The following is a 20,857-nucleotide window of genomic DNA, read 5'->3' on the forward strand; positions in this document are numbered from 1 at the left end:
GGTACAAACAACTTTTCTCTTTCTTCGTATATTTCTTGTACTATTCTATGCTTCTCTCGGGTGTGTTAGGATATTGAGATACTTTTCACTTTTTCTTGTTTTTTAAAAGAATGACAAAGGAGATCTGAACTAACCGAGTATAAACTTCGTAAATTTAGATACTTTTCGGTGTTTCTTTACTTTATACGATTCTCTCGGGTTTGTTAGGATACTTAAGACACTTTTCGAGTTTTCTAGTAATTTCAGAGTAGTTTTCTAGTGTTTTTAACAACATCATAGAGTATTTTTATAAAGAATTAGGATATTTTGTAGTATTCTCTCGGGTTTGTTACTGATTCTAGAGATACTTCTCGGGTTTTCTCATACTTTCAAAGTAGTTTTCTAGTGTTTCTGATACAACTTGAGAGTATTTCATAAAGAATTAGGATATTTTTTGTAGAATTCTCTCGGGTTTGTTACTGATTTCAGAGATACTTCTCGGGTTTTCTAGTAATTTCAGAGTGGTTTTCTAGTGTTTTTAACAACATATTTCGGTATCATATAAAGGATTAGTTCAGGTTAGTTCAGGTTAGTTCAGGTTAGTTCAGGTTAGTTCAGGTTAGTTCAGGTTAGTTCAGGTTAGTTCAGGTTAGTTCAGGTTAGTTCAGGTTAGTTCAGGTTAGTTCAGGTTAGTTCAGGTTAGTTCAGGTTAGTTCAGGTTAGTTCAGGTTAGTTCAGGTTAGTTCAGGTTAGTTCAGGTTAGTTCAGGTTAGTTCAGGTTAGTTCAGGTTAGTTCAGGTTAGTTCAGGTTAGTTCAGGTTAGTTCAGGTTAGTTCAGGTTAGTTCAGGTTAGTTCAGGTTAGTTCAGGTTAGTTCAGGTTAGTTCAGGTTAGTTCAGGTTAGTTCAGGTTAGTTCAGGTTAGTTCAGGTTAGTTCAGGTTAGTTCAGGTTAGTTCAGGTTAGTTCAGGTTAGTTCAGGTTAGTTCAGGTTAGTTCAGGTTAGTTCAGGTTAGTTCAGGTTAGTTCAGGTTAGTTCAGGTTAGTTCAGGTTAGTTCAGGTTAGTTCAGGTTAGTTCAGGTTAGTTCAGGTTAGTTCAGGTTAGTTCAGGTTAGTTCAGGTTAGTTCAGGTTAGTTCAGGTTAGTTCAGGTTAGTTCAGGTTAGTTCAGGTTAGTTCAGGTTAGTTCAGGTTAGTTCAGGTTAGTTCAGGTTAGTTCAGGTTAGTTCAGGTTAGTTCAGGTTAGTTCAGGTTAGTTCAGGTTAGTTCAGGTTAGTTCAGGTTAGTTCAGGTTAGTTCAGGTTAGTTCAGGTTAGTTCAGGTTAGTTCAGGTTAGTTCAGGTTAGTTCAGGTTAGTTCAGGTTAGTTCAGGTTAGTTCAGGTTAGTTCAGGTTAGTTCAGGTTAGTTCAGGTTAGTTCAGGTTAGTTCAGGTTAGTTCAGGTTAGTTCAGGTTAGTTCAGGTTAGTTCAGGTTAGTTCAGGTTAGTTCAGGTTAGTTCAGGTTAGTTCAGGTTAGTTCAGGTTAGTTCAGGTTAGTTCAGGTTAGTTCAGGTTAGTTCAGGTTAGTTCAGGTTAGTTCAGGTTAGTTCAGGTTAGTTCAGGTTAGTTCAGGTTAGTTCAGGTTAGTTCAGGTTAGTTCAGGTTAGTTCAGGTTAGTTCAGGTTAGTTCAGGTTAGTTCAGGTTAGTTCAGGTTAGTTCAGGTTAGTTCAGGTTAGTTCAGGTTAGTTCAGGTTAGTTCAGGTTAGTTCAGGTTAGTTCAGGTTAGTTCAGGTTAGTTCAGGTTAGTTCAGGTTAGTTCAGGTTAGTTCAGGTTAGTTCAGGTTAGTTCAGGTTAGTTCAGGTTAGTTCAGGTTAGTTCAGGTTAGTTCAGGTTAGTTCAGGTTAGTTCAGGTTAGTTCAGGTTAGTTCAGGTTAGTTCAGGTTAGTTCAGGTTAGTTCAGGTTAGTTCAGGTTAGTTCAGGTTAGTTCAGGTTAGTTCAGGTTAGTTCAGGTTAGTTCAGGTTAGTTCAGGTTAGTTCAGGTTAGTTCAGGTTAGTTCAGGTTAGTTCAGGTTAGTTCAGGTTAGTTCAGGTTAGTTCAGGTTAGTTCAGGTTAGTTCAGGTTAGTTCAGGTTAGTTCAGGTTAGTTCAGGTTAGTTCAGGTTAGTTCAGGTTAGTTCAGGTTAGTTCAGGTTAGTTCAGGTTAGTTCAGGTTAGTTCAGGTTAGTTCAGGTTAGTTCAGGTTAGTTCAGGTTAGTTCAGGTTAGTTCAGGTTAGTTCAGGTTAGTTCAGGTTAGTTCAGGTTAGTTCAGGTTAGTTCAGGTTAGTTCAGGTTAGTTCAGGTTAGTTCAGGTTAGTTCAGGTTAGTTCAGGTTAGTTCAGGTTAGTTCAGGTTAGTTCAGGTTAGTTCAGGTTAGTTCAGGTTAGTTCAGGTTAGTTCAGGTTAGTTCAGGTTAGTTCAGGTTAGTTCAGGTTAGTTCAGGTTAGTTCAGGTTAGTTCAGGTTAGTTCAGGTTAGTTCAGGTTAGTTCAGGTTAGTTCAGGTTAGTTCAGGTTAGTTCAGGTTAGTTCAGGTTAGTTCAGGTTAGTTCAGGTTAGTTCAGGTTAGTTCAGGTTAGTTCAGGTTAGTTCAGGTTAGTTCAGGTTAGTTCAGGTTAGTTCAGGTTAGTTCAGGTTAGTTCAGGTTAGTTCAGGTTAGTTCAGGTTAGTTCAGGTTAGTTCAGGTTAGTTCAGGTTAGTTCAGGTTAGTTCAGGTTAGTTCAGGTTAGTTCAGGTTAGTTCAGGTTAGTTCAGGTTAGTTCAGGTTAGTTCAGGTTAGTTCAGGTTAGTTCAGGTTAGTTCAGGTTAGTTCAGGTTAGTTCAGGTTAGTTCAGGTTAGTTCAGGTTAGTTCAGGTTAGTTCAGGTTAGTTCAGGTTAGTTCAGGTTAGTTCAGGTTAGTTCAGGTTAGTTCAGGTTAGTTCAGGTTAGTTCAGGTTAGTTCAGGTTAGTTCAGGTTAGTTCAGGTTAGTTCAGGTTAGTTCAGGTTAGTTCAGGTTAGTTCAGGTTAGTTCAGGTTAGTTCAGGTTAGTTCAGGTTAGTTCAGGTTAGTTCAGGTTAGTTCAGGTTAGTTCAGGTTAGTTCAGGTTAGTTCAGGTTAGTTCAGGTTAGTTCAGGTTAGTTCAGGTTAGTTCAGGTTAGTTCAGGTTAGTTCAGGTTAGTTCAGGTTAGTTCAGGTTAGTTCAGGTTAGTTCAGGTTAGTTCAGGTTAGTTCAGGTTAGTTCAGGTTAGTTCAGGTTAGTTCAGGTTAGTTCAGGTTAGTTCAGGTTAGTTCAGGTTAGTTCAGGTTAGTTCAGGTTAGTTCAGGTTAGTTCAGGTTAGTTCAGGTTAGTTCAGGTTAGTTCAGGTTAGTTCAGGTTAGTTCAGGTTAGTTCAGGTTAGTTCAGGTTAGTTCAGGTTAGTTCAGGTTAGTTCAGGTTAGTTCAGGTTAGTTCAGGTTAGTTCAGGTTAGTTCAGGTTAGTTCAGGTTAGTTCAGGTTAGTTCAGGTTAGTTCAGGTTAGTTCAGGTTAGTTCAGGTTAGTTCAGGTTAGTTCAGGTTAGTTCAGGTTAGTTCAGGTTAGTTCAGGTTAGTTCAGGTTAGTTCAGGTTAGTTCAGGTTAGTTCAGGTTAGTTCAGGTTAGTTCAGGTTAGTTCAGGTTAGTTCAGGTTAGTTCAGGTTAGTTCAGGTTAGTTCAGGTTAGTTCAGGTTAGTTCAGGTTAGTTCAGGTTAGTTCAGGTTAGTTCAGGTTAGTTCAGGTTAGTTCAGGTTAGTTCAGGTTAGTTCAGGTTAGTTCAGGTTAGTTCAGGTTAGTTCAGGTTAGTTCAGGTTAGTTCAGGTTAGTTCAGGTTAGTTCAGGTTAGTTCAGGTTAGTTCAGGTTAGTTCAGGTTAGTTCAGGTTAGTTCAGGTTAGTTCAGGTTAGTTCAGGTTAGTTCAGGTTAGTTCAGGTTAGTTCAGGTTAGTTCAGGTTAGTTCAGGTTAGTTCAGGTTAGTTCAGGTTAGTTCAGGTTAGTTCAGGTTAGTTCAGGTTAGTTCAGGTTAGTTCAGGTTAGTTCAGGTTAGTTCAGGTTAGTTCAGGTTAGTTCAGGTTAGTTCAGGTTAGTTCAGGTTAGTTCAGGTTAGTTCAGGTTAGTTCAGGTTAGTTCAGGTTAGTTCAGGTTAGTTCAGGTTAGTTCAGGTTAGTTCAGGTTAGTTCAGGTTAGTTCAGGTTAGTTCAGGTTAGTTCAGGTTAGTTCAGGTTAGTTCAGGTTAGTTCAGGTTAGTTCAGGTTAGTTCAGGTTAGTTCAGGTTAGTTCAGGTTAGTTCAGGTTAGTTCAGGTTAGTTCAGGTTAGTTCAGGTTAGTTCAGGTTAGTTCAGGTTAGTTCAGGTTAGTTCAGGTTAGTTCAGGTTAGTTCAGGTTAGTTCAGGTTAGTTCAGGTTAGTTCAGGTTAGTTCAGGTTAGTTCAGGTTAGTTCAGGTTAGTTCAGGTTAGTTCAGGTTAGTTCAGGTTAGTTCAGGTTAGTTCAGGTTAGTTCAGGTTAGTTCAGGTTAGTTCAGGTTAGTTCAGGTTAGTTCAGGTTAGTTCAGGTTAGTTCAGGTTAGTTCAGGTTAGTTCAGGTTAGTTCAGGTTAGTTCAGGTTAGTTCAGGTTAGTTCAGGTTAGTTCAGGTTAGTTCAGGTTAGTTCAGGTTAGTTCAGGTTAGTTCAGGTTAGTTCAGGTTAGTTCAGGTTAGTTCAGGTTAGTTCAGGTTAGTTCAGGTTAGTTCAGGTTAGTTCAGGTTAGTTCAGGTTAGTTCAGGTTAGTTCAGGTTAGTTCAGGTTAGTTCAGGTTAGTTCAGGTTAGTTCAGGTTAGTTCAGGTTAGTTCAGGTTAGTTCAGGTTAGTTCAGGTTAGTTCAGGTTAGTTCAGGTTAGTTCAGGTTAGTTCAGGTTAGTTCAGGTTAGTTCAGGTTAGTTCAGGTTAGTTCAGGTTAGTTCAGGTTAGTTCAGGTTAGTTCAGGTTAGTTCAGGTTAGTTCAGGTTAGTTCAGGTTAGTTCAGGTTAGTTCAGGTTAGTTCAGGTTAGTTCAGGTTAGTTCAGGTTAGTTCAGGTTAGTTCAGGTTAGTTCAGGTTAGTTCAGGTTAGTTCAGGTTAGTTCAGGTTAGTTCAGGTTAGTTCAGGTTAGTTCAGGTTAGTTCAGGTTAGTTCAGGTTAGTTCAGGTTAGTTCAGGTTAGTTCAGGTTAGTTCAGGTTAGTTCAGGTTAGTTCAGGTTAGTTCAGGTTAGTTCAGGTTAGTTCAGGTTAGTTCAGGTTAGTTCAGGTTAGTTCAGGTTAGTTCAGGTTAGTTCAGGTTAGTTCAGGTTAGTTCAGGTTAGTTCAGGTTAGTTCAGGTTAGTTCAGGTTAGTTCAGGTTAGTTCAGGTTAGTTCAGGTTAGTTCAGGTTAGTTCAGGTTAGTTCAGGTTAGTTCAGGTTAGTTCAGGTTAGTTCAGGTTAGTTCAGGTTAGTTCAGGTTAGTTCAGGTTAGTTCAGGTTAGTTCAGGTTAGTTCAGGTTAGTTCAGGTTAGTTCAGGTTAGTTCAGGTTAGTTCAGGTTAGTTCAGGTTAGTTCAGGTTAGTTCAGGTTAGTTCAGGTTAGTTCAGGTTAGTTCAGGTTAGTTCAGGTTAGTTCAGGTTAGTTCAGGTTAGTTCAGGTTAGTTCAGGTTAGTTCAGGTTAGTTCAGGTTAGTTCAGGTTAGTTCAGGTTAGTTCAGGTTAGTTCAGGTTAGTTCAGGTTAGTTCAGGTTAGTTCAGGTTAGTTCAGGTTAGTTCAGGTTAGTTCAGGTTAGTTCAGGTTAGTTCAGGTTAGTTCAGGTTAGTTCAGGTTAGTTCAGGTTAGTTCAGGTTAGTTCAGGTTAGTTCAGGTTAGTTCAGGTTAGTTCAGGTTAGTTCAGGTTAGTTCAGGTTAGTTCAGGTTAGTTCAGGTTAGTTCAGGTTAGTTCAGGTTAGTTCAGGTTAGTTCAGGTTAGTTCAGGTTAGTTCAGGTTAGTTCAGGTTAGTTCAGGTTAGTTCAGGTTAGTTCAGGTTAGTTCAGGTTAGTTCAGGTTAGTTCAGGTTAGTTCAGGTTAGTTCAGGTTAGTTCAGGTTAGTTCAGGTTAGTTCAGGTTAGTTCAGGTTAGTTCAGGTTAGTTCAGGTTAGTTCAGGTTAGTTCAGGTTAGTTCAGGTTAGTTCAGGTTAGTTCAGGTTAGTTCAGGTTAGTTCAGGTTAGTTCAGGTTAGTTCAGGTTAGTTCAGGTTAGTTCAGGTTAGTTCAGGTTAGTTCAGGTTAGTTCAGGTTAGTTCAGGTTAGTTCAGGTTAGTTCAGGTTAGTTCAGGTTAGTTCAGGTTAGTTCAGGTTAGTTCAGGTTAGTTCAGGTTAGTTCAGGTTAGTTCAGGTTAGTTCAGGTTAGTTCAGGTTAGTTCAGGTTAGTTCAGGTTAGTTCAGGTTAGTTCAGGTTAGTTCAGGTTAGTTCAGGTTAGTTCAGGTTAGTTCAGGTTAGTTCAGGTTAGTTCAGGTTAGTTCAGGTTAGTTCAGGTTAGTTCAGGTTAGTTCAGGTTAGTTCAGGTTAGTTCAGGTTAGTTCAGGTTAGTTCAGGTTAGTTCAGGTTAGTTCAGGTTAGTTCAGGTTAGTTCAGGTTAGTTCAGGTTAGTTCAGGTTAGTTCAGGTTAGTTCAGGTTAGTTCAGGTTAGTTCAGGTTAGTTCAGGTTAGTTCAGGTTAGTTCAGGTTAGTTCAGGTTAGTTCAGGTTAGTTCAGGTTAGTTCAGGTTAGTTCAGGTTAGTTCAGGTTAGTTCAGGTTAGTTCAGGTTAGTTCAGGTTAGTTCAGGTTAGTTCAGGTTAGTTCAGGTTAGTTCAGGTTAGTTCAGGTTAGTTCAGGTTAGTTCAGGTTAGTTCAGGTTAGTTCAGGTTAGTTCAGGTTAGTTCAGGTTAGTTCAGGTTAGTTCAGGTTAGTTCAGGTTAGTTCAGGTTAGTTCAGGTTAGTTCAGGTTAGTTCAGGTTAGTTCAGGTTAGTTCAGGTTAGTTCAGGTTAGTTCAGGTTAGTTCAGGTTAGTTCAGGTTAGTTCAGGTTAGTTCAGGTTAGTTCAGGTTAGTTCAGGTTAGTTCAGGTTAGTTCAGGTTAGTTCAGGTTAGTTCAGGTTAGTTCAGGTTAGTTCAGGTTAGTTCAGGTTAGTTCAGGTTAGTTCAGGTTAGTTCAGGTTAGTTCAGGTTAGTTCAGGTTAGTTCAGGTTAGTTCAGGTTAGTTCAGGTTAGTTCAGGTTAGTTCAGGTTAGTTCAGGTTAGTTCAGGTTAGTTCAGGTTAGTTCAGGTTAGTTCAGGTTAGTTCAGGTTAGTTCAGGTTAGTTCAGGTTAGTTCAGGTTAGTTCAGGTTAGTTCAGGTTAGTTCAGGTTAGTTCAGGTTAGTTCAGGTTAGTTCAGGTTAGTTCAGGTTAGTTCAGGTTAGTTCAGGTTAGTTCAGGTTAGTTCAGGTTAGTTCAGGTTAGTTCAGGTTAGTTCAGGTTAGTTCAGGTTAGTTCAGGTTAGTTCAGGTTAGTTCAGGTTAGTTCAGGTTAGTTCAGGTTAGTTCAGGTTAGTTCAGGTTAGTTCAGGTTAGTTCAGGTTAGTTCAGGTTAGTTCAGGTTAGTTCAGGTTAGTTCAGGTTAGTTCAGGTTAGTTCAGGTTAGTTCAGGTTAGTTCAGGTTAGTTCAGGTTAGTTCAGGTTAGTTCAGGTTAGTTCAGGTTAGTTCAGGTTAGTTCAGGTTAGTTCAGGTTAGTTCAGGTTAGTTCAGGTTAGTTCAGGTTAGTTCAGGTTAGTTCAGGTTAGTTCAGGTTAGTTCAGGTTAGTTCAGGTTAGTTCAGGTTAGTTCAGGTTAGTTCAGGTTAGTTCAGGTTAGTTCAGGTTAGTTCAGGTTAGTTCAGGTTAGTTCAGGTTAGTTCAGGTTAGTTCAGGTTAGTTCAGGTTAGTTCAGGTTAGTTCAGGTTAGTTCAGGTTAGTTCAGGTTAGTTCAGGTTAGTTCAGGTTAGTTCAGGTTAGTTCAGGTTAGTTCAGGTTAGTTCAGGTTAGTTCAGGTTAGTTCAGGTTAGTTCAGGTTAGTTCAGGTTAGTTCAGGTTAGTTCAGGTTAGTTCAGGTTAGTTCAGGTTAGTTCAGGTTAGTTCAGGTTAGTTCAGGTTAGTTCAGGTTAGTTCAGGTTAGTTCAGGTTAGTTCAGGTTAGTTCAGGTTAGTTCAGGTTAGTTCAGGTTAGTTCAGGTTAGTTCAGGTTAGTTCAGGTTAGTTCAGGTTAGTTCAGGTTAGTTCAGGTTAGTTCAGGTTAGTTCAGGTTAGTTCAGGTTAGTTCAGGTTAGTTCAGGTTAGTTCAGGTTAGTTCAGGTTAGTTCAGGTTAGTTCAGGTTAGTTCAGGTTAGTTCAGGTTAGTTCAGGTTAGTTCAGGTTAGTTCAGGTTAGTTCAGGTTAGTTCAGGTTAGTTCAGGTTAGTTCAGGTTAGTTCAGGTTAGTTCAGGTTAGTTCAGGTTAGTTCAGGTTAGTTCAGGTTAGTTCAGGTTAGTTCAGGTTAGTTCAGGTTAGTTCAGGTTAGTTCAGGTTAGTTCAGGTTAGTTCAGGTTAGTTCAGGTTAGTTCAGGTTAGTTCAGGTTAGTTCAGGTTAGTTCAGGTTAGTTCAGGTTAGTTCAGGTTAGTTCAGGTTAGTTCAGGTTAGTTCAGGTTAGTTCAGGTTAGTTCAGGTTAGTTCAGGTTAGTTCAGGTTAGTTCAGGTTAGTTCAGGTTAGTTCAGGTTAGTTCAGGTTAGTTCAGGTTAGTTCAGGTTAGTTCAGGTTAGTTCAGGTTAGTTCAGGTTAGTTCAGGTTAGTTCAGGTTAGTTCAGGTTAGTTCAGGTTAGTTCAGGTTAGTTCAGGTTAGTTCAGGTTAGTTCAGGTTAGTTCAGGTTAGTTCAGGTTAGTTCAGGTTAGTTCAGGTTAGTTCAGGTTAGTTCAGGTTAGTTCAGGTTAGTTCAGGTTAGTTCAGGTTAGTTCAGGTTAGTTCAGGTTAGTTCAGGTTAGTTCAGGTTAGTTCAGGTTAGTTCAGGTTAGTTCAGGTTAGTTCAGGTTAGTTCAGGTTAGTTCAGGTTAGTTCAGGTTAGTTCAGGTTAGTTCAGGTTAGTTCAGGTTAGTTCAGGTTAGTTCAGGTTAGTTCAGGTTAGTTCAGGTTAGTTCAGGTTAGTTCAGGTTAGTTCAGGTTAGTTCAGGTTAGTTCAGGTTAGTTCAGGTTAGTTCAGGTTAGTTCAGGTTAGTTCAGGTTAGTTCAGGTTAGTTCAGGTTAGTTCAGGTTAGTTCAGGTTAGTTCAGGTTAGTTCAGGTTAGTTCAGGTTAGTTCAGGTTAGTTCAGCCGCTTTTCATCTTGTACAACCTGTGTTCTCAAAGAAACTTGGTTGCAAGTTAGTGATACTGCTATATAAGTCATATCTGATTCTTGCGATAACTTTCTCGCTGCCAATGCCAATGAAATATAACCGAGTAAATGCAGTGAGAGAAATGGCTAAAACTATAAGTATTGCAACTAATAGTTTGGTAGTAAAATCGTGCTCTGCGCCAGAATCAATGATGTTACTTAAGCCTCTGCCAAAGAGGAGGATCGTTAAAGCTGAAAATAAAACTGCAATAAAAGCTACGATGAAATAAGATAGATTAGGCTTTATATAGTAAAATAACTGCCTAATATTAGATCGCATCGTATTTTAAAGTTTCTAAAGTTAAGTATATAGATTCTAGTTTCAGGGGAAAGGGGAAAGGTATGGCATTAGTCTACAGCATGTCTTCCAAGCATAACACGCTCACGAAACTTTAATGCGATAGCTTGGTTTCTACTGAAAGACAGCATTATGCCAAGTGCGATGCTCGAAGATAAAAGAGAAGAACCACCATAGCTAAGTAACGGCAGGGTTATGCCGGTGGTTGGAAAAACACTCAATGTTACCCCTATGTTTATTATGAATTGTGTGATGAATTGAATTGAGATACCGAGAATCACCAACAGATTAAATAATTCATTTTCCCTATATGCAATGTAAAGCAAGCGGGCGGAAATGATACCAAATAACATCAATGTGGCTAAGCATGTAATCAAACCAAATTCTTCTGCTAAAACAGAAAACACAAAATCTGTATGACAATCAGGAAGAGAGGCTTTTACGCTACCTTCACCAGGTCCAACTCCAGTTAATTGACCTCTTTTGAATGCTTCTAATGATTTTGTGACTTGAAAGTTATCGCGCTGCGTAAAAAAGACAAAATTGTAAATCCTTTGCTTTATATGTGGGAGGCATAAGTAAGCTATTGTAGTTCCAGTTGTGGCCATTCCTATTATGCATAGAAAGTATAAAAATGGTATACATGCAATAAACATTTGACCAATAAAAGAATATGTTAAAAGCATGGACATACTGAAATCAGGTTGCAAGAGTAACAACACAAAAACTAACAGAAATATTATGATTGATATGCGCATTTTAAACCTCATTTCGCTGGCCAAGATACTAGCTATAACAACAGAAAAAAATGGCCTTACGAACTCAGATGGTTGAACAGAAATTTTGACAATATGTAACCATCGTTTCGCACCTTTTACCTCTATACCAAGTATTATCGCAATTGCTACTAGAATAGTAAATAAAATGAAACCTGCGAACGAGAGGTTAAGTATAGTTCTTGTGTTGAGAAAAGAAAATGTCACCAAGGTAATTAGTGACAGGACTATATAAATTGTATGGCGCCGTATAAAATAATCCTGTGGTAGAGAAAGACGCTGCGCAATTACAGGGCTTGCTGAATAAACAAGAATGAAGCTTATAGTGAGCAAAAAAAACACTGGAAGGATGAGATAATAATCCAGCGTTCTATACCAGAGTTTAATATTCATTTTGTTCCAATGTGTAATGCCACTATTCCATAGCTCATATTATGAAACTCAACATTCTTAAAGCCTACCTCTTCAATTTCCATTTTAAAATCAGCCTGAGTTGGAAACTCTCTAATGCTCTTCACTAAATATTCATAAGAACTCTTGTCTTTAGCAACTATGCTGCCAATTTTAGGAATTACTTTAAATGAATATAAGTCATAAAGTTTGGTAAATATCTCATTTTGATAGTGCATAGGGGCAAATTCTAAGCAGATAAATTTCCCATGTGGTTTTAATACTCTGTATGCCTCATTTAAAGCCTTCTTGCGGTCAGAAACATTTCGAATGCCAAAAGCTATTGTGCAATAATCAAATTCGGAGTCTTCAAATGGTAAACTTTCTGTACTTGCACATACCCAATCAAAATTAATTTGGTTTGAATTTATAGCTTTATCACGTCCTCTGCTTAGCATATTTTGATTTATATCGCACACTGTAACCTTAGCACTTGGCTCTTTTCTTACTATTCTTATTGCTATATCTCCAGTTCCTCCAGCAACATCTAAAACCTTAGAGTTTTTTGTAAAATGCACACTATTTACCATTTTATCTTTCCACAATCTGTGCATTCCGAGGCTCATTATATCATTCATGGTGTCGTAGCGACTTGCCACGGAATCGAATACCTCTTTAACTAATTGTGATTTCTTCTCGATTTTTATAGTAGACATTACGTAAAAACTCCTTTATAATTAGTAAAAATTAATTTGAATTAACACAAATGTCAACGACAAGCCTTAAGCCTGTTAAAATCTTCTTCAGCGTGGTATGATGACCGAGTTAGTGGGCTTGATGCAACCACTAAGAAACCTTTGGAGTAAGCAATGTATTTATAATGCTCAAACTCTTCTGGGGTAACATACCTATCAAGTTTTGCATGTTTTGGAGTTGGTTGTAGATATTGACCAATTGTAATAAAATCAACCTCAGCACTGCGCAAATCGTCCATAACCTGAAGTATTTCCTCTTTTGTTTCTCCAAGACCAACCATAAGCCCCGACTTTGTGAAAACTTTAGGATTAATCTGCTTTACCATCTTCAGCAAATATAGTGAATGAAAATAGCGAGCTCGTGGTCTTATTTTTGCATACAATCTCGGCACTGTTTCAATATTGTGGTTATAGACATCAGGTGATGCAACAGCAATTGCTTCAAATGCTCCTTTCTTATTTAAAAAATCAGGAGTTAAAATCTCTATTGTTGTTTCTGAAGTTATCTTTCTAATTTCTTCTATGCACTGTATAAACTGATTTGCGCCACCATCTGGTAAATCATCACGATCAACAGAAGTAATAACAACATGCTTCAAGTTCAACTTTTTTATCGCTTTTGCTAAATTTTCTGGCTCATGAGGGTCTAACTTATCAGGAATGCCAGTTGCAACGTTGCAAAATGCACAAGCACGAGTGCAAACAGAACCGAGAATCATCACAGTAGCGTGACGTTTATTCCAACATTCACCAATATTTGGACATGCAGCTTCTTCACATACCGTATGTAAGTTATGCAGTTTAACGATGTTTAAGGTTTCATTGAATACTTCACCGGTCGGAGCTTTTGCTCTGAGCCATGGAGGCTTACTATGCATCTGAAACGGCTAACTCTACCTCTTGCTTTACTAAAACTTTTTTCAACCTTCTTTTTATCTTCTGTGCTTTCTCACTTAGTTTAATCGTTCTTGTGTTGAGCAAAAAAGCATCCAAATCACCTTTGTAATCTATAGTTCTCAAAGTTCTTGTTGCCACACGAAATCTAAACTTTTTATTCAATATATCACTTGTCAACGTAACCTTATGTAAATTTAAAAGAAAGGTACGCTTTGTTTTACGATTCGAATGTGATACCTTATTACCAAAAGATTTTTTTCTATTTGTTAATTCACAAACTCTACTCACTTCAATATACCAAATTATTCTATGTACTTAGATTACCTTATATAGTCAAATAGTCAATACTCTCTTGCTTAATTTTTATACCATATACTGCTTTATAACCAAAAAATATCGTAATTTTTTCTATTATAAGAGAAATCATATGCTGAATTTCCAATGCTTTACTGCCATTTGTTACTACCAGATGCAACACACCCGAATTTATATTCTGTGCATATGAGATCTTTTTCGGTTTTGTACACTCTGCTATTTCTTTCCCTACTATATTTCGCCAGTTTAAAATCAGACGTATTTCATTTTTACTAATCTTATTTTTCATGCATTTTAATGCATAGTTTTCAATTATAGACTTTAATTTTTTTGGACCGCTGTGTTTGAGCATTTTTCTGTTTTGTTTCTAGTATAACTAAATAAGTAAGGTTTACCACTACATTGGATTTCTTAAAGCCCTGTCATTCCAGTGCGTACTGCACAAACATTGTAATTTGAGTCCACCAGGGAGGATGTCATCCCAGTGCTCAGACACATAGCTGTACGAACATTCATTTTTGAAGGTAAATTGCACAGCAAATGGTGTCATTCCAGTCTGGAATCCAGAAATTTTGCTTATAACTGAGCTGATGAGCTAAAGGTAGTTGTCTTACGCTAAAATAAACGTTTTTAATTAAGTTGCATAGAAGCTGGATCCCAGTGTCTGGGCACTGGGATGACACCCCACTGGTGGGAATTGCTCCCAAACTACAACGTTCGTACAGTTGGTGCGACCCGAAAGTCGTGATTTTGTGATGGTAAAATTCCATCTTCCCTAGACATCGGGGGTAATGTATGTCTCACATTTTAGAGAGTGGCAACCTCTAGGATGCAAGCATGAGATAAAAGCAGGTAACACTAAACCTTATAGTGAATCCCTGCAAACAGAGTTAGATATGGTTACGAGAGGAACCAATGCCTGAATTGTCGTAACGAACGATATGCGAAATAAGGTTGGTTAACGCATAGACCAAAAGGTACGGAGAAAGTGGATAATTAGAACTTGACTGGTCTGATTAAGATGTTTCCCATCTCCCGGCAAAAAGTTGGAACCTAAGTCTAACATGAAACAATTTCATGAAACGGAGTAACATTATAGATGCTCTTATTCTTTAAGCAGGGAGCCACCCGTATGCACCTATAATGAGGGATTGTCTAAGAAGCCAAGGCCTAAAGTAATGTTTAGGATATGCTGACGTGGACACTGTAATTTGGAAGGTAAAGTTGTGAGTAGTGGTTAATATGTTATGAGCCAACATTAAGTGTTAGGTATGTATGAATACGACTTCTCTAGTAATATAGAGAATGCTGTATTTAAGCTATAAAAACAAATTTACCAAGCTTTGAAATGTTAATTACATGGAGAAGTATGTATGACAAACACCAAGTTAGAGAGAAGCCGGATGTGGTGAAAGTCACAAGTCCGGTTTTGAAGTCGAGTGGGGAGAGGTGACTTTCTCCACTTAGATAACTGTAGCTGACACTGGGATGACAACCTTCTAACTGCTTTACAAACCTCTAGCCTCACACCATAAAAGCAGTATTTTTATGTAAAATTTATCTCAACGTAGCACTTGTCAAGTAAGTCGTTCCATTCAAAAATTTTTGTTTTGCCTCATAATTAACCTTATAGCTGTTTTAATTGTAATTGGTTAAATTATTATTAACTTGCCAGGCTAGATCCAAAAAATAGCATAATCAATATGCAAATTGTAATAGAAATCACGTTTGCGTATGGTTTATTGCTATGCGGTTAATCTTTCCTCAATCCAAGCTGCTTGAATAGCTTCGAGTATTTTTTCGTTACAGCGTTTTTCATCATCATCAAATTCCTCTAAACTCAAGACCTTTTTTTTAAGCTCAGTGAATCTGACACTAATTATATTCTCATCTGGAAATTTTTCCTCCAGAGCTTCTACAATATCTTCTATATCAAGCCATTTCATACTTTTTTGTGTTTGTCTGCTAAGTTAAATTGGTGCCCATGGGGAGACTTGAACTCCCAAGGTCGCAAAACCCACGGATTTTAAGTCCGCTGCGTCTACCGATTCCGCCACACGGGCTTTTTTTATCTATCTAGAGTAAAACTCTACTACTAAATTGACTTCCATGTCTGCTGAATAAGGAACCTCAGAATATTGAGGTGACCTCAAATACTTCACTGAATGCTCTTTACTATCTGCTTCTAAATAATCCGGAGCCTTGCGCTCTTGTTTTTGTTCAGCCTCTACTACTACAGGGATTTTTGCTGCCCTTTCTCTTATTTTTATTATATCACCTGGCTTCACTCGATAACTCGATATGTTAACCACCTTATCATTAACTGTAACGTGCTTATGAGATATGAGCTGCTTTGCTGAGTAAATTGTTGGAACAAGACCAGAGTGGTATAAAACAGAACTTAATCTCGATTCTAAGATACCGATAAAATTATCAGCCGTATAACCCTTTCTGTTATAAGCATCTAAAAATGTACGTCTGAGCTGCTTACTTGAAATCGCATAGTAAAACTTAAATTTCTTATGCGCAGCAAACTGCTTACCAAAGTCGGATAACTTCTTGAATCCAAGAATACCATGTTGACCTGGAGGGTATTTCCTTTTGTTTACTGGGTCTTTAGCTCTACCCCATAAATTTACACCAAGTCTACGGCTAATCCTATACTTTCTAGTGATAACAGTTGTCATATAAAAACTCTCACGATTTAACTTTAGATTATTAAGGATTTTAGCACTCAGTGTCAACTTGTTTTTGCTGATATAATCTTTTATACTTCATTTTTAAGTTTTTCTATTAACACATGAATCATTCACATTTAAAATCTATGGCAAACGCCATCCGTTTTTTATCAATTGATGCAGTACAAAAAGCAAACTCTGGACACCCAGGTATGCCACTTGGCATGGCAGATGTTGCAACTGTTTTGTTTGCTAAATATCTGAATCATAATCCTGATGATTCTAAATGGTTCAATAGAGATCGCTTTGTTTTATCAAACGGTCATGGGTCAATGTTACTATACTCAATATTATATTTGACAGGTTATATTAGCATAGATGAGCTAAAAAACTTCAGGCAAATGGGATCCAAGACCCCAGGTCATCCAGAGTTCGGCTTGACTTCCGGGGTAGAGGCAACAACAGGCCCGCTCGGTCAGGGATTTGCCGCTGCTGTTGGCATGGCACTTGCTGAATCAATCCTTAAAAAGCAATTCAGAATCAATCACTACACTTACGTGATGCTAGGGGATGGCTGTCTTATGGAAGGAATAAGCCATGAGGTAGCATCACTTGCTGGGCATCTTAAATTGAATAAGCTCATAGCTCTTTTTGATGATAATGATATCTCTATAGATGGCGCTACTTGCCTTTCCTGCTCTGATGATGTAGAGAAACGCTTCTTAGCGTATGGATGGAATGTTGACAAAATTGATGGCCACGATTTTGATGCCATATCCTTTGCAATAGAGCAAGCAAAAAAGTCTGGTAAACCTACAATGATCTGCTGCAAAACCATTATCGGAAAATTTTCAAGCCGTGCTGGCACATCCTCTGCTCACAGTGGTGCTTTTTCGGAGGAAGACATAAAACAGATGAGAGAGAAATTAAACTGGAATTATGAACCATTCCATGTACCAGAAGATGTGAAAAATGCCTGGAAGAAAACTGTTGAGAGAGCAAAACAAAACTACACGATGTCATTCCAGCGCGTAACGCTGGAATCCAGGAAAGAAGAAAAAGAATGGATCCCAGTGTCAAGCACTGGGATGACAGGGTATCATGCAGAACTTCAAAGACGGTTAGATAAACATCTACCAGATAATATCGCTGGTGTTTTAGCTGACCTGAAGAAACAAATATGTGAGCTAATGCCAAACGAAGCTACTCGATCTTCTTTCGGCAGAGTAATGGAACTTTTAACTGAGTCTATGCCGGAATTAATCGGCGGTTCTGCTGATCTTACTGGGTCAAATTGCACTAAATATAAGCACATGCAGGTAATAAATAGCAATAATTATAGTGGCTCTTATGTCCACTATGGAGTGAGAGAGCACGCTATGGCAGCATGTATGAATGGTATGGCACTTCACGGCGCGATTCTTCCTTATGACGGCACTTTTTTGGTATTTTCCGACTATTGTCGTCCTGCTATACGTCTTTCAGCTCTGATGAAGCAGCAGGTTATGTATGTCATGACTCACGACTCAATTGGAGTGGGAGAAGATGGCCCAACTCATCAGCCAATAGAGCATTTAGCCTCCTTGCGTGCTATACCAAATCTATATGTTTTTAGGCCAGCCGATGCAGTTGAAACTCTGGAGTGTGTTAGCATTGCACTCGAAAAGAAAGAATCTCCAGCACTGTTTGCGCTCTCAAGGCAAAACGTAAGTTACATGCGCAAGTTCTACTCTGATATCGATCAATCTGCTAATTTATCGAAGTTTGGTGCATATATTTTGTGTGAATGTTCAAAAGAATTAAAAGTGACGATATTTGCTACGGGGTCCGAGGTTGAAATTGCAGTTGAAGCAAGGGAGAAATTGCAGGAAAAGGGTATAGGTACAAGGATTGTTTCTATGCCATGCTGGAGGCTTTTTGACGAGCAAAGCGATGAATATAAAGCGGCAATATTAAATAATGACAGCATTAAAGTTGCAATTGAAGCCGGAAGTGAAATGGGTTGGCATAAATACATAGGTTCAAACGGTATATTTATTGGCATGAAAAGCTTCGGAGAATCAGCACCTTATAAAACACTTTATGAGCATTTTAATATCAACGCTGATCATGTGGTAAAATGTGTGTGTGAGAAACTGGTTTACATTCAGTAGACTTCTCCTAAGAAACTCACTCAACTAACTCTTCTTGTTGAACTAATATGTAGCCAAATTCGCTCGCTTTTTTGATCAAATTTTTTACAATTCTATCTTTATAGCGTGTTTCATAGTATTCCATTCCTTTTTCTACATATTCCTGTCCGTATTTGAGCATACTATAAAATATGCATGCCATTTTTCTTGCAGTAGCTGTTATTGCTTTTGGTGCTCCTAGTCGTTTTTTCAATCTTCTGTAGTATGCACCCAACGCACTTTTACTCTTTCCTACAGAATGAGCAGCTATTCGCAAAGCATTTGCAGCACGGTTAATGACTTTACGTGTTCTTGTATTAAACACTTTTTCCCCTGTAACTTTATTAGCAGGACTGAGTCCCAACCACGACGAAAAGTGCTTTTCTGTTGGCCATTTACTGTGGTTTATACCAACTTCTGAAATTATGGTTTGTATACTTAATACATCAAATCCAGGAATTTTAGTGAAATCCATACCAGTGATTCGGTGCAGTTCCTCATACAAAGCAAAGCTTGGCTTACTTTTGCTATTTTTATTCTTTTGCTTACTTAGCTGTTTGCTTTCACAAGACTTTGTTTCAAACGTTTTATAATAGGCTTCAATATTTCTATCACATTCTGCTATTTTTTCTTGATAAATATTATATAGTTCAAATTCTTGCTTTAGCGTGAATAAGTGTTCTTCTCTATAGTCACCAGCTAACGCTTTTGCAATAGTAGACTGATCATTTTTCATTCGCACGTCCCTGAATTCTGCTAATTTTTCAGAATCTCTTTCGCCTTCAATTATAGCTTCAATGATTTTCATACCAGTTATCCCAGTAATATGACTAATAACCTTGTGTAATTGTATATTCATTTGAATTAATGCCTTCTGCATACGTAGAATATGCGTAGATGCACTTTCAGTGAGATTTCTGCGCTGCCGCACGTAACTGCGCAATACACACATCTGATTATCTGGGTCGAGTAGACCAGTGGAACTTCCCCCCCAGCCCCTCACAGAACTGTGCATGAACCTCTCGATTCACACAGCTCCCATTATTCAGTACTTTGATTACCATACCAACCTCCAGTGGTAAAAAGTATTCGGATTTTCTGTTCTCATTTTTCCTAGAAGTTTCCTTGCTAGTCTTTTTCCAATCAGATATTTCTTACTTACCCACTTTTCTAGATGCCGCTCTACATTATTAAGAAGTTTATACATCTCCGTTTGGTAAAACCTGCCATAATACTGACACCAGCCTCTGACTATTGGATTTACTTCCTTTGATATTTCCTCCAACTTCTTTCCTGTAAATCTATGTATTTTCCATGACCTTATGGTTTGAGTGATCTTTTTCTTGGCCTTATTGCTAATTGCAGGTAGAAATCCAACAAAATATTCTCCTATTTTGCTCTTTGCTCCTCTAGGTCTAAAGGTATATCCTAGAAAATCAAAGCTTTGTATAGGAAATGTATTCTTCCTGTTGCTATTCTTACAGTACACTATCCGTGTCTTTTCGGGATGCAACTTTAGCTTATACTCAGCCAATCTTTCTTCAATCTTTACTCTCATAAAGTCTGCCTGTCTCTTAGTTTTGCAGTGCACTATTGCATCATCAACATACCTTTCAAATGGTATTGTGGGGTAGTTTTGCCTCATCCACATATCAAACGCATGATGCATAAATATGTTAGAAATGATTGGGCTTACAGAACCTCCTTGCGGAACTCCCTTATTCCTCACTTCCCTAGTGCCATCTGCTTGTTGAATAGGGGCTTTCATCCACCTCTCAACATACAGTATGACCCATTTGCAGTTTGTATATTTCTTGATAGCTTGCAAAACTAATTCGTGATCCAGATTGTCGAAAAATCCAGATATATCAAGATCTATCGTCCAATCGTACCTCCAGCATCTCTTGCGTGCTGTATCTACCGCATCCAGTGCAGATTTATTCGGTCTATAACCATATGAATCCTCGTGGAATTTTGGCTCTACTAGCGGCTCAAGATACATAGAAGCTGCCGTTTGCCCTATCCTGTCGAATACTGAAGGAACACCTAAAATTCTTTGTCCTTCTCCCGTATCCTTCGGTATTGCTACAGCTTTTACTGGCTCTGGAAAATAACTTCCGGATGACATCCGATTCCATAGTTTGTACAGATTATCTTTTAGATTTTCCTCAAACTTTGTTATCGAAACCTCATCTACACCTGCAGCACCTTTATTTTTCGATACTTGTTTATAAGCTCTCCAAATAAGTTGTTTCGGTATATCAAAAGACTTTGTTTTATTCATTAACTCCTCCCTTTCGGTTGATAAATAATTAAAACTAAATAACTCAGCCCCTTCGCTCCATTTCCATTACAGAAACTTCTTCGCTACTACGAGCCGATCCGCCCCTGTTTTCCGCATCAGTACTCTCATCCTTAGAGTTTAGCTCCTCGAATTTCTCCCTTATCATCGAAACGACAGGTTCCCGCAGTTCCACACAATAGCCTAAAATAGATTCACGCCACCTCTATGCCGGACGCCACCTATCCAGTAAACAAGTTCCTGATAGGTTTATCCCAAGAGATTCAGGAGCCCATGGTTTTGACGTCGTCTTTGGAATTTCGACACTTCATCAGTGGTTCATTTTCATTCACCTCTCTATTTTACACATGATGCATAATTGCACCTTTTCCATAACGCTCACTACCATAGCTCTTTACCACAGCAGCTTATGGCTGTTTGAAGCCTATTCTTGCAAACCGACTTCAAGGGGCCCACCCTCATCTATTGTGCAGCTTTGCACTTAGTTTGCTCATTTTTTTTTTTAAGCATTCTTTGTGTCTCTACGGCACACCCTAAACGATCCATGAAGCAGTCCGTAGCTATGCAGTTGTTGGAGCCATTGGCAATCTTGAACGTCAGACTTCCTACCAGGTACATTCTTTACATGCCGTGCATTTACCAATCTTACCTCGAATTTATATGACTCAAGTATTTGAAATAAAGGAATCCAGTATACTCCTGTTGATTCCATAGCTACTGTTGTAACTTTACACTTTTTCAACCACTGTGCTAAGTTATGAAGGTCTTCAGTAAAGCAGCCAAATTTCTGAACGCGTTGTTCATCTCCTCCTTCAGGTACACACACATAGTGTACAGCTGAACCAACGTCTATTCCTGCTGCATTAGGATTCACTATTTCTAATTTACTTTTTGCTTTTTTCATGGTAACTCCTACATATAATTTGTTACAGGGA

General features: G+C 38.4%; 1 protein-coding gene and 1 non-coding gene across 2 annotated transcripts; one reads left to right on the forward strand and one right to left on the reverse strand.

Moving 5' to 3' along the window:
• Positions 1-14,750: 14,750 nt before the first annotated feature.
• TRNAL-UAA (transfer RNA leucine (anticodon UAA)) lies at positions 14,751-14,834 on the reverse strand. The gene has a single exon. It is a non-coding gene; the product is annotated as a tRNA-Leu (tRNA).
• Positions 14,835-15,673: 839 nt separating this feature from the next.
• On the forward strand, positions 15,674-17,602 carry LOC136412738 (transketolase-like). The gene has a single exon (XM_066395908.1). The coding sequence runs from the start codon at positions 15,674-15,676 to the stop codon at positions 17,600-17,602; it is 1,929 nt and encodes a 642-aa protein (XP_066252005.1).
• The last annotated feature ends 3,255 nt before the right edge of the window (positions 17,603-20,857 follow it).

The sequence above is a fragment of the Euwallacea similis genome, chromosome 12 (assembly GCF_039881205.1).
Source record: "Euwallacea similis isolate ESF13 chromosome 12, ESF131.1, whole genome shotgun sequence".
In the NCBI taxonomy this organism is placed as follows: domain Eukaryota; kingdom Metazoa; phylum Arthropoda; class Insecta; order Coleoptera; family Curculionidae; genus Euwallacea; species Euwallacea similis.